Consider the following 15431-nt stretch of genomic DNA (forward strand, 5'->3'; position numbering starts at 1 on the left):
ATCCCTTCTCCTCCATTCTCCTCTCGGGATCTTGGGCACGCACGCACACGCGCCCGGCGTGAGTTTTAAGCCACCGGGTCCGGGACACGAACCGCGGTCGACTACGTGGGAGTCCAGCGACATAGCCATTACGCTAACTGCTGGTTCCCCCAGCAGGATGGTTTTTAAAGTAAAAAAAAAAAAACTGTTAGTCGAGAGGACCATTTCCTCCCCTTTTGCAAGTAAAGCATGTTTAGTATGAGGAGAAAAGTAAGGGCAGAAGAAGGAGGAAACAGGAGCTGCCACAGGTTTGGCAGTGGAAGGGCTCTGTAGAGGCAAAGGGTGACACATTCTCAATTTGTGCGAAGTCACATAGGGAATAAAACTAAAGAAGGCAGGTAGCCAGCAACAGGGGACTACCTCAGAGGGTGTTTCATTTCTCTTTTGGTGCTTTTGGGTGGTTTCTAAGCTTTCAAAGTCAGGAAGGGGCTGTCTTGTGTCTACAAGCTGTAGACTCTTTGCAGAGAATGTAGGGCACCTGGCTGAGGAAGGCTGGGCTGCACAGGGGCCGGGTGTGTCGGGTGGCACCTGGAAGGCCTCTTCCCAGAAGGGTCCCTCCTGTGCCAAGTGAGCGGGGTGCCATGGGGCGGGGACAGGACTGCTGACTGGGCTACATGCCGTTCTGCTCTGGGGCATTTCCTTGATCCTCCTGCCTGGAGGGCTGTACAAGAGAAGGGACCCTGGAGACCCCAGCGGCAGCCATGGGCCCCACCCTGGTACAACTTTTACTCCTGTCACTGCTGGCCTATTGCCTCTGGTTTGGGATATAGAGCCCTTCAGAGTTTCCCTGGGGTCTTCAGGTCATGCTGCCAGACATTTGATGTTCCAGCCCAGAATGTTCTCTTGTGGCGATGGGGCCCCCCAACATGACTTCCTGGGACATCCACATACTGTGTGGCTCACCCACCCCCTGCAGAGTTCTGGTCAGTCCAGTACTCTAAGTGGCCAATGCAAGCTCTCCAGGACACTGGCTACGGTGACTAGGCCCTCCTGAGCGCCCCATGCACACCCGAGTTTACAAACCACTTCCCCATCAGCTTGCTCCCGTCCTGGGGTGGGAGGCTATGCACAGATCTGGGGGAAGCCAGGACTTGGAGAAGCAAGCATGCTGAGGCCATGGCCAATTGCTGGCCAGCATGGTGGCCTTTTCCTTCCTGATCTCTGTTCCTTGTCACCTACACTGTGAACAGGTTGGCTGGGAAGTCTGAGTCTTCACTCAGATGCTGAGTCTGAGGTGAGAGCTGACCCTCGCCAGGAACTCAGACCCCTAACTGCAGTCACAGGCTGGGATCCCCAGCCTTCGTCCCCATTGTCTGGAAACTATCACTGACCATCTCCCATCTCCATATGCTGAGCCCAGTGTTGGCTATGCAATTTCCAGGGCTCCTCATCTAAGGAATGGGAAGAACCAGCAAGGCCCTGATATGCACAGATTTTCTCTCTTCTGAGGTCTCTCTCTATCTCAGTGCTTTTTATAACATGTCCATCTGGGCAAATAGAAAGTTTTGATTTCCAGCACAAGTCTTAGCATCACCTCCTCGGCTGAGCAATGCTGGCCGAGGGGCAAACGAAGGAGTGCTCCGTTTGGCAAAACCACTGAACTGCATGGGCACGTTGCATTGCTTGTACGTGGGCAACAGTGGCCAGCGTGCCTGGTCTGTTTCACTTACTTTCTTCTCCCTTTTTTCGTTTGCATCCACCTGTTCTGTGGGAAGTTTCCACATAAGCAGTTTAGCTTTCTTCCTTTTTTCTTTTTTGGTACAAAACCTTTTTGAAATTCATATGTAGTTTTCTCATTACACATATTTCCATGAAATTTTTGAAACTTTTTTTTTTTTGAGAGGTTTTCGCTATAGGGTGCGTGCGCTCGCCAGACAGACAGAGAGAGACATAGAGACAGAAAGCGAGAAATCACCCCCCAGGGGGGATGGTCACGCCGCAATTCCTTCTCCTCTCGGGATCTTGGGGCACGCGCGCACACGCACCCGGCGTGAGTTTTAAGCCACCGGGTCCGGGACGCGAACCGTGGTCGACTACGTGGGAGTCCAGTGACATAGCCATTGCGCTAACTGCTGGTTCCCCAAACCTTTTTAAAATTAATTAATTAAATTAATAAATTAATCATCGTCACAGTATACAAAATGTGATTTCCCATCCAGAATATACTGCATAGTGGCTTAATCATGCATGTTATCGTCAATAATTTTCCATTTCTAGTTTCATATATGTGTGTATGTGTGTGTGTGTATTTTTTTACCCCTATTTCTGACCCTCTGCCTTTTCCCACCCTCCTCCCATACTATCCCTGGTGTCTACAGTTGTTTTCCATTCCTTTTCTCCCCATATTTTATTGATCACACAATTTCTTATATAATCTAACTACTTTCAATAGCAAGTTCAGCTGGTAATTTCAAGAAAAGCAGTTTTAACTTTAATAAATCAAAGAAATTCTAAGGGACTTTGCTTAAAACTTAAAGCCAGGAAACAGGTTAGGGTTCTGTTAAAATAGTAGGTACATGAACCTATTGATAGGTGAAGACAGGAAAAAATCCTTAAAACCGGGAAACAAAGCCTAGAAAAAAATCAGCAATGTCCCAGTCAAAAGTCAAAAAATGCTATTTCACCAGTTCATTCTCATGTACTTAATCTATCTTCTGCTGTGTGGTTTGATCTTCCTGATTAAATTCTGGGATATAATATTCAACTCCAGACTTGTTCCTACGATTAAGTTGGCCATTTTCTTACTTTTTGTACTCTTATTTCTGTGTGTCTGTATTTAATTTTCCTGATGTAGCACTCCCTTGAGAACTTCGTGGAGATCTGGTCCAGTGTTGGTAAATTCTTTCAGGTTTTGTTTATCTGAGAATGTTTTTGTCTTTTCTTCCCATATGAAAGATAATCTTTCCGGGTACAGTATTCTTGGTAGAAATTGCTTATCCCTTAATACTTTGAATATATTTTCCCATTCTTTTCTTGCTTGCATTGTTTTTGATGAAAGGTCTGCTGTTAGCCTGATGGGATATCCTTTATAGGTAACTTGCTGTTTTTCTCTTGCCATTCTTAGTATCTTGTCTTTGTGGTTTTGGTCAATATGGCTATAATGTGTCTTGGAGAAGATCTTGCACTGATTCTATCTGGAGTCCTTTGTATTTCTTGGGATCTTTGAGTGCCTCTCTAGGTTTGGAAAGTTTTCTTGTAGGATTTCATGAAATAGATTATCAATGGCCTTGTGAGTCTCTTCGCCTTCTGGAATACCAATTAAATGGATGTTTGGACATTTGATGGTATCTAGTATTTCTCATATATTATTCTCATTTTTGGGGGCAATTTTCTCTGTCTTCGTGGTGGAATTTTCTAGACCAGCAATTTTCTCTTCTATGTCTGAGATTCTATTTTCTGTATGATCTAGTCTGCTTTTAATACTTTCAAGGGAGATTTTGACTTCCTGTTTTATAGCCTTCATCTCTAACAGGCCCATTTGATTCTTTTTAAAAGTGTGTAATTATTCTTTTAGATCTTGCAAGAATTTCTTCACCTCTTGGAACTTGTCAGCTCCTTTCTCCTGCCTCTTCTGCAGTTCATTGTCTCTCTTCTCTTCCATCTCTGTTAGCTTCATTATTATGAATATTCTAAATTCTTAATCAGACACTTCCATGAGTCCCATTGTACTGTCTGTGGATGTAGAGGAATTATTCTTTTCCCTTGGAGGAGAGGTATTTCCTTGCTTGCCCATATTTCTTGTGGCCCTGAGGTGATTTCTAGTCATTTGGTGGATAGTGTGTTTCTTCCTAATTCTTGAAGTTCAATCTGAGTGTTCAGGAGCAAGCAGAAGGAGATGGTCTGGAATCTCTTTGCCATTCTGTTTTTCTCCCTTTGTGCAGCAGATTCAGTGAATATTGAGGAATATGTTAACCCTAATAGTATTTAGATGTTTGGCTATGGTTTCCTTAGATCCATTACTTGAGTTTGTGGGCTGGAGGCTGAATTATCGATAGAAAATCTTCATTTCTCTTTTTTCCCTGAAATCATTCCAGTTTATCTAGTTTGCTTGCTTGCTTGCTTTCTTGCTTGCTTGCTTGCTTGCTTGCTTGCTTGCTTTCTTCCTTCCTTCCTTCCTTCCTTCCTTCCTTCCTTCCTTCCTTCCTTTGGAGAGGATTTTGCTATAGGGCGTGTGCACTCACCAGACAGACAGAGACAAAGAGACAGAAAGTGAGAAATCACCCCCCAGGGAGGATGGCCACGCTGCAATCCCTTCTCCTCCATTCTCCTCTTGGGATCTTGGGCATGCACGCACACGTGCCCGGCATGAGCTTAAGCCACTGGATCCAGGACTTGAACCACGGTTGACTACATGGGAGTCCAGCGACATAGCCATTAAGCTAACTGCTGGTCCCCAGTTTAGCTTTCTTGAGTGCAGAGTGCAGGGAGATTGCAGGCTGACTGCGTGCGTTGATCTGACTTCCTGCCTAAATTGCAAGTGGATGGCGCCTGGTCCTCTGTGTTTGCTCTGCTTCAACGGTCACTCTTTTATATCAGTGAGGATAAGAAGCTGCTTTCTTTATTTCTATCTTATTTTTGTTTTCACTGAGAGAAAGGGATAGGCAATAAAATCATTCCTCTAAAAAAAAAAATTGCTCCTCTAAAGTGCCCAGTTCAGTGGTGTTTGCATATTTACAGAGTTGTATACTTCCCTCTCTATCTAATTCCAGAACTTTCCATCACTTGTACCCGTGAGCTGTGACTGCCCATTTCTCCTTGCCCCTGGCCGGGGCAACCATAGTATCTTTTCTGTCTTGATGGATTTGCCTGTTTTGGAAGCTCCGTATAAGTGGAATCACACACTCAGTGACCTATCATGTCTGAGTTGTTACCAAACATGTTTTCAGGGCTCATTGGTGTAGCATGTGCCAGTGCTTCTTCCCTAATCGTGCATTATAGCATCCCGCGGCCCAGATCTATGGGTTTTGCTGAGTTGTTCACTGACAGATGCTGGGCTGTGCCCGCTTTAGCCCGCTGTGTGGGGTGCTGAGTGAGCACTTGTGGTTTCACTGCTCCAGACGTGCATGCTCTGTCATGGAGCTCTCCACCTGGCTCAGGGATGTGCTGCCCTCCCTCTTCTTTCCTCTGTGCTGTCATTTTCCATGTAACTGGCTGCTCATACAGGGAAGAAGTCTGCGGTGAAGGGCTGGGTAGGGGCCCTAGTCTCTTGGGTTTCTGGGAAGGCTTTCGCCAACTCGCTGTGGCCGAGCCTGCTAGGGAGCCAGGGCATGGCCTGGTCAGTGTCACTGGGACTCTGTGCACATTGGCAGCCAGGCCTGTGAAACAGCAAGTCACATATGTGTTTCTTGCTGCTGTCACAAACTCTGTTGTCCTGCTACACTTCATTTATAAGCACACATTCAGAAGCAAAATTAGTAGGATTTTCAAGATGGCAACAGCAGAGTCTTGAACCAAGCACAGGCCCATGAGGTACCCTGGAGTCCCAGTGGGTGCCTAAGCCCCTCTGCTCCCAGCCACTCCTTCCCAGCTCTGCTCTAGCTGGACCTGCCTGGACCATATCCTGTTCTCACATAACTGGAGTCCAGGCCCCCATCCTCACCCTTTTTCCCAATATACCTTCCACCTTGCCAGAGGTCACCTTTCAAAGTGTCCACCCTGAGCCACTGCCTTGAGTCTCTCTGCTTGGCCCTGGCCACATGACCCCCACATTTGCCCACCAGCTCCTTTCCGTCTCTCTTGGAGGCTCTCCCAGGACCTGTCCTGTACCCTTTGCCCCCCTAATTCCAGCAGCAGAGGGCCTGCTCTGTCATGCAGAGAACAGTGAGGCTGAGCAAGGCGTGCTCTCCTGCCATCTGCCTGGCAAGGCCGGTGCTCCTTTCCTTGACCTGATTCCCTCTGTCTGGATCTACCTCCCTCTGCTGTGTATGCCACCTTCTCCCTCTCGAATTCCTTCCATTGCTATCATTTCTGGAGAAAAGGCACATGAGGATGAAAATGCACACCACCTGGGGCCAGCAGATGACATAGTGGTTGCATCACTGGACTTCCACATGGCTGACTACTGTTTGGGTCCTGGACCTGGTGGCTTGGGCATTTTTGCAATGAATTTGCCACCAAAACACAGGTGTCATGAAAACCACAGCTAAATCAAAACCAAAATGGGAAAGGAGGGACCAGCAGTTAGTGTAATGGCTATGTCGCTGGACTCCCAAGTAGCCAACTGCGGTTCGAGTCCCAGACCTGGTGGCTTAAACTCACGCCAGGCACGTGTGCATGTGTGCCCAAGATCCTGAGAGGAGAATGGAGGAGAAGGGATTGTGGCGTGGCCATCCCCCTGGTGGGTGATTTCTTGCTTTCTGTCTCTCTGTCTCTGTCTTTCTGGCGAGCACATGTGCCCCATAGCAAAAACCTCTCAAAAAAAAAAAAGAAAAAGAAAAAATGGGAAAGGAGAAGACTCACATCAACATTGTTGTCACTGGACATGCAGATTCCGGCAAGTCCTCCACTATTGGCCATCTGATCTACAAATGTGGTAGGATCCACAAAAGGAGGCTGCTGAGATGGGAAAGGGCTCCTTCAAATACGCCTGGGTCTTGGAAAAACTGAAAGCTGAACGTTAGTGTTAATATCTCCCTATGGAAATTTGAGACCAGCAAATATTATGTGACTATCATCGATGCCCCAGGACACAGAGACTATATCAAAACATGATTACAGGCACATCTCGGGCTGACTGCTGTCCTGATTGTTGCTGCTGGTGTTGGTGAATTTGAGGCTGGTATCTCCAAGAATGGGCAGACCTGTAAGCATGCCCTTCTGGCTTACACACTGGGTGTGAAACAACGAATGTTGGTGTTAACAAAATGGATTCTACTGAGCCACCCTACAGTCAGAAGAGATTTGAGAAAATTGTTAAAGAAGTCAGCACCTACATTAAGAAAATTGACTACAATCCTGACACAGTAGTGCCGATTTCTGGTTGGAATGGTGACATGCTGGAGCCAAGTTCAAATATGCCATGGTAAGGGATACAAAGTCACCCGTAAAGATGGCAATGCCAGTGGAACTATACTGCTTGAAGCCCTGGATTGCATCCTGCCACCAACTCGTCCAATGGACAAGCGCTTACATCTCCCCCTCCAGGATGTGTACAAAATTGGTGGTATTGGCACTGTCCCTGTCGGCTGAGTGGAGACTGGCATGCTCAAACCTGGTATGGTGGTCACCTTTGCACCAGTCAATGTGACAACTGAAGTCAAGTTGGTTGAAATGCACCATGAAGCTTTGAGTGAAGTTCTTTCCGGGGACAATGTGGGTTTCAATGTCAAGAACGTGTCTGTCAAAGATGTTCGACGTGGCAATGTTGCTGGTGACAGCAAAAATGACCCACCAATGGAAGCAGCTGGCTTCACTGCTCAGGTGATTATCCTGAACCATCCAGGCCAAATCAGTGCTGGCTATGCCCCGGTACTGGATTGTCACACAGCTCACATTGCTTGCAAGTTTGCTGAGCTGAAGGAAAAGACTGATCGCTGTTCTGGTAAAAAGCTGGAAGAGGGCCCTAAATTCTTGAAATCTGGTGATGCTGCCATTGTTGATATGGTCCCTGGCAAGCCCATGTGTGTTGAGAGCTTCTCTGACTATCCTCCTCTGGGTCATTTTGCTGTTCATCATATGAGACAGACAGTTGCTGTTGGTGTCATCAAAACTGTGGATAAGAAGGCTGCTGGAGCTGGCAAGGTCACCAAGTCTGCCCAGAAAGCTCAGAAGGTTAAATGAATATCCCTAATTCCTGCCACCCCAGTCTTAATCAGTGGGGGAAGAACAGTCTCAGAACTGTTTGTCTCAATTGGCCATTTAAGTTTAATAGTAAAAGACTGGTTAATGATAACAATGCATCGTAAAACCTGCAGAAGGAAAGGAAGATGTTTTGTGGACCATTTCGGTTTTTTGTGTGTGTGGCAGTTTTAAGTTATTAGTTTTTAAAATCAGTACTTTTTAATGGAAACAACTTGACCAAAAATCTTTCACAGAATTTTGAGACCCATTAAAACAAAGTTTAATGAAAAAAAAAAATCATGCTGGGTGAATGTGCATACTTGCCCAAGATCCCAAGAGGAAAATGGAGGAGAAAGGATTAAAACATGGCCATCCACCCTGGGTGAGGGAGAAGTGATTTCTCACTTTTACGGTCACTGTCTCTGTCTCTGTCTCTCTCTCTCCAGCCAGCACATGTATCCTAAGGCTAAAACAGATGGCTTATTGGCAAAATCCTCTAGATAAGAAGAGCATGCGTGAGAGAGAAAGAAAACACACACCATCTCCAGTGGAGGTGACATCCCCCTCATCCTGGCCTCCCCTTTTCATCCCTGAGGTTTATTTCCTGCTCTTTTCAGAGATAGGTGAAGGATGTTCCAGCCGGGATGTGAGGATCTGCTCTTCATAAATACACAGCTTACTTATACATGGCTTCCTCTGCCTTTCCCCCACTTAGAGATGTCTTGGAAATGGGTCCACTTAGTGACACAGAGATGTGCCGTGTGTGTGTGTGTGTGTCATGGTTTTAAGACAGGATGTTGCTGTATTTTTTTTTTTTTTTTGAGAGGTTTTTGCTATAGGGCGCATGCGCTAACCAGACAGACAGAGAGAGACAGAGAGACAGAAAGCGAGAACTCACACCCCAGGGGGCATGGCCACGCCACAATCCCTTCTCCTCCATTTTCCTCTTGGGATCTTGGGCATGCATGCACACGTGCCTGGCGTGAGTTTAAGCCACCAGGTCCAGGACTCAAACCGTGGTCGACTAGGTGGGAGTCCAGCGACATAGCCATTACTCTAACTGCTGGTCCCCGTGTTGCTGTATCTTGATCCTCTTGCGTCAGTCTCCCAAGTATTTGGGACAAGTGTACCACCAGGTTGGCTTTTTAAAGGGTGAGTCAGGAACAAAACCCTGGCCTCTCCTGTGGTCTCAGCCTGCCAAATAGCAGCGTCCAGCGTGGGCCACCATGGCTGGGCCCAATCTGTTTTTGAAGGCTGCTGGTTGCCACAGCATAGACATGTCTGTGGATTTGCTGGGCTCCTGTTGTTGGATGCTTAGATTGTTTCTGATTCTTTTCTGCCACAGACACTCCCAGATGTGGGCTTTGTGCTCAAGGGCAGAGGTCTCTGCAGGTACAAGCCTTGAAATGGACTTACTGCCCATGTGTCCTCCCAAGATGGGGCCTGATGCCCTCTTCCCAAAGGCGTAGATGAATGTGCAGGGCCAGCTGCCAGCACTACACCATCAACACTTGTTGCCCACCAGCTGGGCAGATTGATGGTTAATGGTCAATGTTTTCATCTTTACTAATTAATTAATTATTTTTTGGAGAGGTTTTTGCTATAGGGCACGCGTGCTTGCCAGAAAGAAAGACAGAGCGAGAGAGAGACAGAAAGCGAGAAATCACCCCTCCCCCGGAGGGGATGGCCACGCCCCAATCCCTTCCCCTCCATCCTCCTCTCAGGATCTTGGGCACGCACGCACATGTGCCCGGCATGAGTTTAAGCCACCAGGTCCAGGACTTGAACCACGGTCAATTACATGGGAGTCCAACAACATAGCCATTACGCCAATTGCTGGTCCCTTTTAAAAAGTTTATTATGTTATTATTTCCATGAATGAAAGAGATGGAGAGAGTCAGGGGGAGAGAGAGAGACAGGACACCCTGGTAGGGTCCCGACACTGCAATCCACGCCGAGGATCATGGACACACCTGTGGGGCACTCAGGGAGGTCTCCAGACATGAACCTGGAACCTCCCTGTGGCAGCCATCCTCACAGAGTCACATTTCATAGCCGTGCAACTGTCTGGCTCCCTTTCTTTTTATTATGATTTTGCACATGCACCAAAGTAGGAAGAACAGAGTGATGACACCTCATACCCTAGTTATTGAAGTTCTTTAGCTCTCAGACATTTCACCTCCAGCACCTTTGTGTGAAACCCAAAACTCCAAAGCGATTTCCTGCATTTACAGTTCTCCCTCATGTAAAGTGACTGCTCATTCTGTCCCATCTGCTGGACATCTGAGGCATGAGCTCCTCATCCGGTCTCTCTCCAGGAAACAGCCAGCGTGGGGTGCTCCTACAGAGTACCTCAGCCTCTCTCCTCCCTTCGTCCACATCTACTGCTGCTGCCAGTGCTGAGCCCAGCTGCCTGATGGTCCCCGAGCCCACAGCCTGGAGGCCCTCCCCTGCCTTTCCTGCCTCCCTGTCCTCTCCTGGGTTTGCTCCTAGATTTGCTTCTGTGGGCTCTGGTGGCTGCTGCCCCTGCAAGGGCTGCCATGTGAGGTCTCTGGGATGCCCCCTTAGCGTGGCCTGGTCATAGCTGATCTTGTTTGTTCCTAGACTGTCCAGTTCACAGTCTGCCCCTCCAGAGAATGGGCTCCTGGGGCTGCACTCCTGTCCATCTTCCACCGATGCATCCAGCATCTGGAACGTTCCCCTCTATTCTATGGGCACTCCATTAGGATTTGTCCAGACGGGGGAAGAACTGGAAGAGGACAGGCAGACAGAGCTCATGCCCTCACCCCCTTCCTATTAGGTGTCCGTGCTCCATCTGGCATGACCTGTCACTGTGCACGTGACCATATCACCCCCTCTGAGACAGTTTGATGGCTTGCTCTCTGGGGAGTGAAGCCCAAGTGCTGGGTTAGCATCAAGATCCTTTGTAACCTTTGCTGAAGTGGCCGAGGGGAAGCTGGTGTCCACCCCTCTGTGAGTCCAGTCTTGGCTCTACCAGTCAAGTAGCCACGGGCAGCTCCTGCCTCCCAGTCTGCCCGTGAGCTGGTAAAGTCGCCTATCAGAGGGGGTAACTGGGAGGGTTCCATGAGATGCTCTGTGGAGTGCCAGTGCCCGGGGTCCAGTCATACTGCAATCTCATCTCCACTGTTTCTCCTCCTATCAGGATTTTGGGCACGCATGTATGGGCACTCAGTATTTTCTTTTTCTTCTTCTCTTTTTTTAAGTTTTGCTAAAGGGTGCGTGCACTCACCAGAGAAAGAGAGAGAGAAGAGGAGAGAAAGAAAGAGAGAGGACTCTCTCAGGTGGATGGCCACACTGCAATCCCTTCTCCTCCATTCTCCTCTCGGGATTTTGGGCAGGCACACACGTATGCCCTGAGTTTTTCAAGACACCATGGCTGAGACAAACCACGCAGTTGGCCATGTGGGATTCGGTTCCACTAGAATCCACTAGTATGGGACCAGCCCTCCCCCTCATAAATATGCATGAAGCGGAACCCCTCTACACAGCACAGACTACCTGGCATTGTGGGCTGGGCTGTAGTTCTACAGTTACTGTCACCGTATATTCTGATCATTCTGCCATCGGGAGTCCTGTAGACTGTATGTTAGTGATTGTGGAACTTGTCACTCCATCGACAGGCTACAACCATTTTAATTGTGTTCTTAGCTTCTAGAAGTATCACCATTACACTACAACCATGGGATGTGTGTGTAATTTTAACTGTGTTCTTAGCTTCTAAAAGTATCACCATTACGCTACAACCATGGGATGTGTGTGTAATTTTAACTGTGTTCTTAGCTTCTAGAAGTATCACCATTACGCTACAACCATGGGATGTGTGTGTAATTTTAACAGTGTTCTTAGCTTCTAGAAGTATCACCATTACGCTACAACCATGGGATGTGTGTGTAATTTTAACTGTGTTCTTAGCTTCTAGAAGTATCACCATTACGCTGCAACCATGGGATGTGTGTGTAATTTTAACTGTGTTCTTAGCTTCTAAAAGTATCACCATTACGCTGCAACCATGGGATGTGTACCACAGACATCTTTCTGGGCTCTTTCTGAAAAGAGGAAGGGGGGATCTGTTCTGTGTGAGGGGCCCAAGTCTGGGAGGGGACACGTCCTGGGTGGCTGGTGAGGGGTGGAGGGGAGGAACAAGGCGTTGGCGGGACAAGGTGTTCAGGGCAGTTGCTCAGCTGTCCTTGGAGCCCTGCAGGCAAAACGTAGAAGCTGAGGGTTCCAGGAATGAAGCTGTCCCGGGGCTAGCCAGCCCCCGGGCAAAGGACGTGGGGTTCTTGCGCCCCAGGGGGATGTCTGTTGGCCCGATCTGTTGGCTTTAGCCCATCTTCTTCCAAGATGTTCAGGCCCTTTTGTTCCCAGCAGGCTCATGTGCTCAGGTGGACGGGAAAACAGGCCCAGGACTGGGGCCATCGGAATGAAGCGGGCCTTCCCATATGTCCTGGGGGCTCGGAGGGACCGGTTTCTGACACTTTCTGAGCAGAGGAAGGGATGGAGGAAGACTTACTATTCTACCCACTGGCCCCTCTCTGGTGTCTGCTGCCATCCTGGTACCTGGCCAGCTGTCACCCCTGCCATCAGCCTTTGCTCCTAGGCCCTTCCCACTCCCTGTGTCACTGAGGGAACCTGCAGGCAGCCTCTGTCCCTGCAGCCTCTAACTCCTCCCAGATTGTTCTCACCTTGCTTCCAGCTCCTTGCCCTGGCCTCCACCCTCCTTCATGCTGCTGGGGTGGGTTGGAAGCCACAGTGGCTCTGGTTTGCTCTGGCCTCAGTGAGCTTGGGAGCTGCAGAGGCTGCTGCTGGGCAGGTCCTGGGCTGGGCCCCAGGGCTCGGATAGTTCAGGAGCTGAGACTTGTACTGAGGACAAGCACAGAGAAGCTGGGACCTTCAGGGAGTTGAGGACGTTCAGGGAGTTCAACGAAGTGAGAGGCTGACAGAGCTCTACCCCAGGTCAGGGCACAGGGCATGACCAGACAGGTTTGAGGAGGGTCCTCTGCCAGCTGGGAGCAGATGGGCGAGGGAGAGGGGGAGGGCCTGGACCAGGGAGGAAGGGATGTGAGACCAGGGCCTGGGCTCAGGAAGGAGAGTTTGGGGTGTAATCGGAAGGCAGGGACAAGGCTGAGAGGCCATGGGAGGAAGGCTAGGTAGAGAGCCCAGCCCCTTGTGTCACCAACCCTATCCTTCAGAAACTCTTCCCCGGAGAGATTTTATGGCTCAGAGCAATACCTTGTGTAGAGAATTAGCAGATAAAGGTTGACCACCCCAATCTGAAAATCTGAAATCCAAAATGCTCCTGATCTGAACCTTTTTTGAGCACTGACATGACATCAAAGTGAAAAATTCCACACATGACTTCATGTAACAGGTTGCAGGCAAAATGTTGCAAAAGAAAACTATTTTATGAAATTACCTTTTGGCTCTGAGTATTTGGTCCATATAAAACACAAATGAATTTCCTGTTTAGACTTGGGCCCCATCCTCTAAGGTATCTCATTATGTGCATACAAATATTCCAGAATCCAAAACAATTCCAAATAGAAAACATTTCCAGTCCCAAGCATTTGTGATAAGGGACGGTTAGCCCGTAATAATTGAGAGACTTCTCAAAAATCCCAAGGAGCTGAGGGGCCCCTCCTATTTAGATGGGGGCCTGGAAGCCACAGTGGGGAGGATCCTGCTGCTGGGGAGTGGATCTGGGATGAGCCCAAGGCCTCCTGATTCCCTGTGCCAGGCCAAGGGTCAGAGCCCCACCTGCCCCAGCTTCTTAAGAAAGAAGCTCAAACCATCTCTCCCACACCACACCCACCACATAGGGGTGGGGGGGTCCATGGGGGGCTCAAACCCCAGCAAAGCCTGGTCTCTGAAGTGGGAGGGGTCTGGAAGGAGCCCTCAGACTGCACGTCCAGCAGAGGCCAGGCCGGGTGCCTCCATATGGTCTGTAACAGACACAAGTTATTCAGCCAGATTATTTCCTGTGGCATTTAACAGTCTCTCTCTCTCTCTTTTTCTTGCTTTTATGCCAACATTAAGAGAATGGGGAGACTTTCCATTTTGCAAAGATTCAGTTTATGGTGTGTAAATAGAGACCCGCATGAGAATGGGCAGAGGCTACTTTTCCAGGACTCACCCTAGCAAGGGAGCTGGTACCCTCCCTGCGGTGACTGAGGATCCACAGGTGGGTAGAGGAGTGGGAATACCTCCTGGTGAAAAAGAGAGGCTCTAGGGAGCCCCTGAGGGCTGAGGGCCTGGGCGGGTTGTGGGGCATCCCCTGTGAGAGGTCAGGGGGCACTCTTGGCTTTCTCTGGCTGGGCTTAAGTGAGAAGTGAGGCTAAAATGAGGGGAGTTGCCAGTTATTAATCAAGTCTGGCTATTTGGGGGCTACTGCTATCTGGGTTGTCGTTGGGCCCTGGGGCCATTGCTAGATGGAGGGGTCTGACTTCTAAGAGTGATCTGGGGCTAGCAGGCCCAGGTTGATTATGTGGAGGATGGGTTGACCCCCAGGCAGGTTCTTTGGGTTCTGTTCCTATGTGTGGTCCAGCCACTGCCCATTTGATACTCAGTTTCGTCCTGTTCTCCTGACAGATCAGAGACAGACCTTTGCCTCCTCCAGTAATGGTAGCTAGGAATTTAGTTCCATTTCCCCCCGAGAAGGGCACAAGAAGCTGGAGTGGGCAGCAGAGTAGGAGAGGTAGAGGTTGTTCACCCCGTACAAAGTTATGGCTGGGGGGAGCAAGTACCAGTACATGCAGGCGACTACCAAGAATATATTGTATATTCCAAAGTAGCTACAAGAGGGCCAGCCCTGTGGCCTGGCAGAGTAGATTAGCATGCTGGATTCCACTGACCAACTGTGGTTCAGATCCCAGTCCTGATTTTCTTGTTTTTTTTTCCCATGAATCAAATTTTCTCATAAGGGGAATTTTATTGATTACTTTATTCCCTTACAAACAGACCAACTGTAATCAAATGAGGTGAACATTCACTTCAGGATTTTGTCATCTTCATAATAGAAAAGAGGAGGCTTAGAACTGGATCACCTGACCCTTCCTCTTCTTATCTCCTCGCAGTTCAAAATGCTCACATCTCTTAATCGCCAGCATTCTCTTAGATCTGCAGTTGGGCTCAGCACATTCGAGCCTCAGCACAATCTTCCTTGCAGTGTTTGCCTTTTTCTGGAAAATAGGCTTCGTCTGTCCACCGTAGCCACTCTGCTTCCTGTCATAATGCCGCTTTCCCTGAGCACACAGAGAGTCCTTGCCCTTTTTGTACCATGTCACTTTATGAGGTTGGTGCTTGCCACACCTCTTACAGAAGGTCCCGCGGGTTTTAGGGACGTTCACCATGCTTGTGGGCCTGCTATCTGCACAAAAACAGTCCTGGTTTGTTTTTCAACTGCTAAGTGCGTGTGCGTGCCCCAAATCCTGACGGGATGGGAAGATGGACGAGATGGGAGTGCCAGGTGACCATGCCCCATTGGGGGTGCTTTCTCCCTCTCCTGCTCTCCTTCTCTCTGTTTCTCTCTGGTGAGTGCACAGGCCTTTGACAAATTAAAAAAAAAGCTAAAAATAAAGATCTTGGATGTTGTTACC

At 48.7% G+C, this 15431-nt stretch overlaps 1 protein-coding gene across 1 annotated transcript; it reads right to left on the bottom strand.

The window, feature by feature from the left end:
• Positions 1-14864: 14864 nt before the first annotated feature.
• Positions 14865-15195, bottom strand: LOC106733585 (60S ribosomal protein L36a-like). Its single transcript, XM_014583181.1, has one exon. It carries the CDS (start codon positions 15183-15185, stop codon positions 14865-14867), a length of 321 nt encoding a protein of 106 aa, XP_014438667.1. The 5' UTR covers positions 15186-15195.
• Positions 15196-15431: the final 236 nt, after the last annotated feature.

Source organism: Tupaia chinensis, unplaced genomic scaffold, assembly GCF_000334495.1.
Source record: "Tupaia chinensis unplaced genomic scaffold, TupChi_1.0 Scaffold144150_1, whole genome shotgun sequence".
NCBI lineage: Eukaryota > Metazoa > Chordata > Mammalia > Scandentia > Tupaiidae > Tupaia > Tupaia belangeri.

What these genes read in the sequence shown, in the direction of transcription:
- LOC106733585 (XM_014583181.1), bottom strand. Translation starts at nt 15,185, where the DNA reads ATGGTGAACGTCCCTAAAACCCGCGGGACCTTCTGTAAGAGGTGTGGC.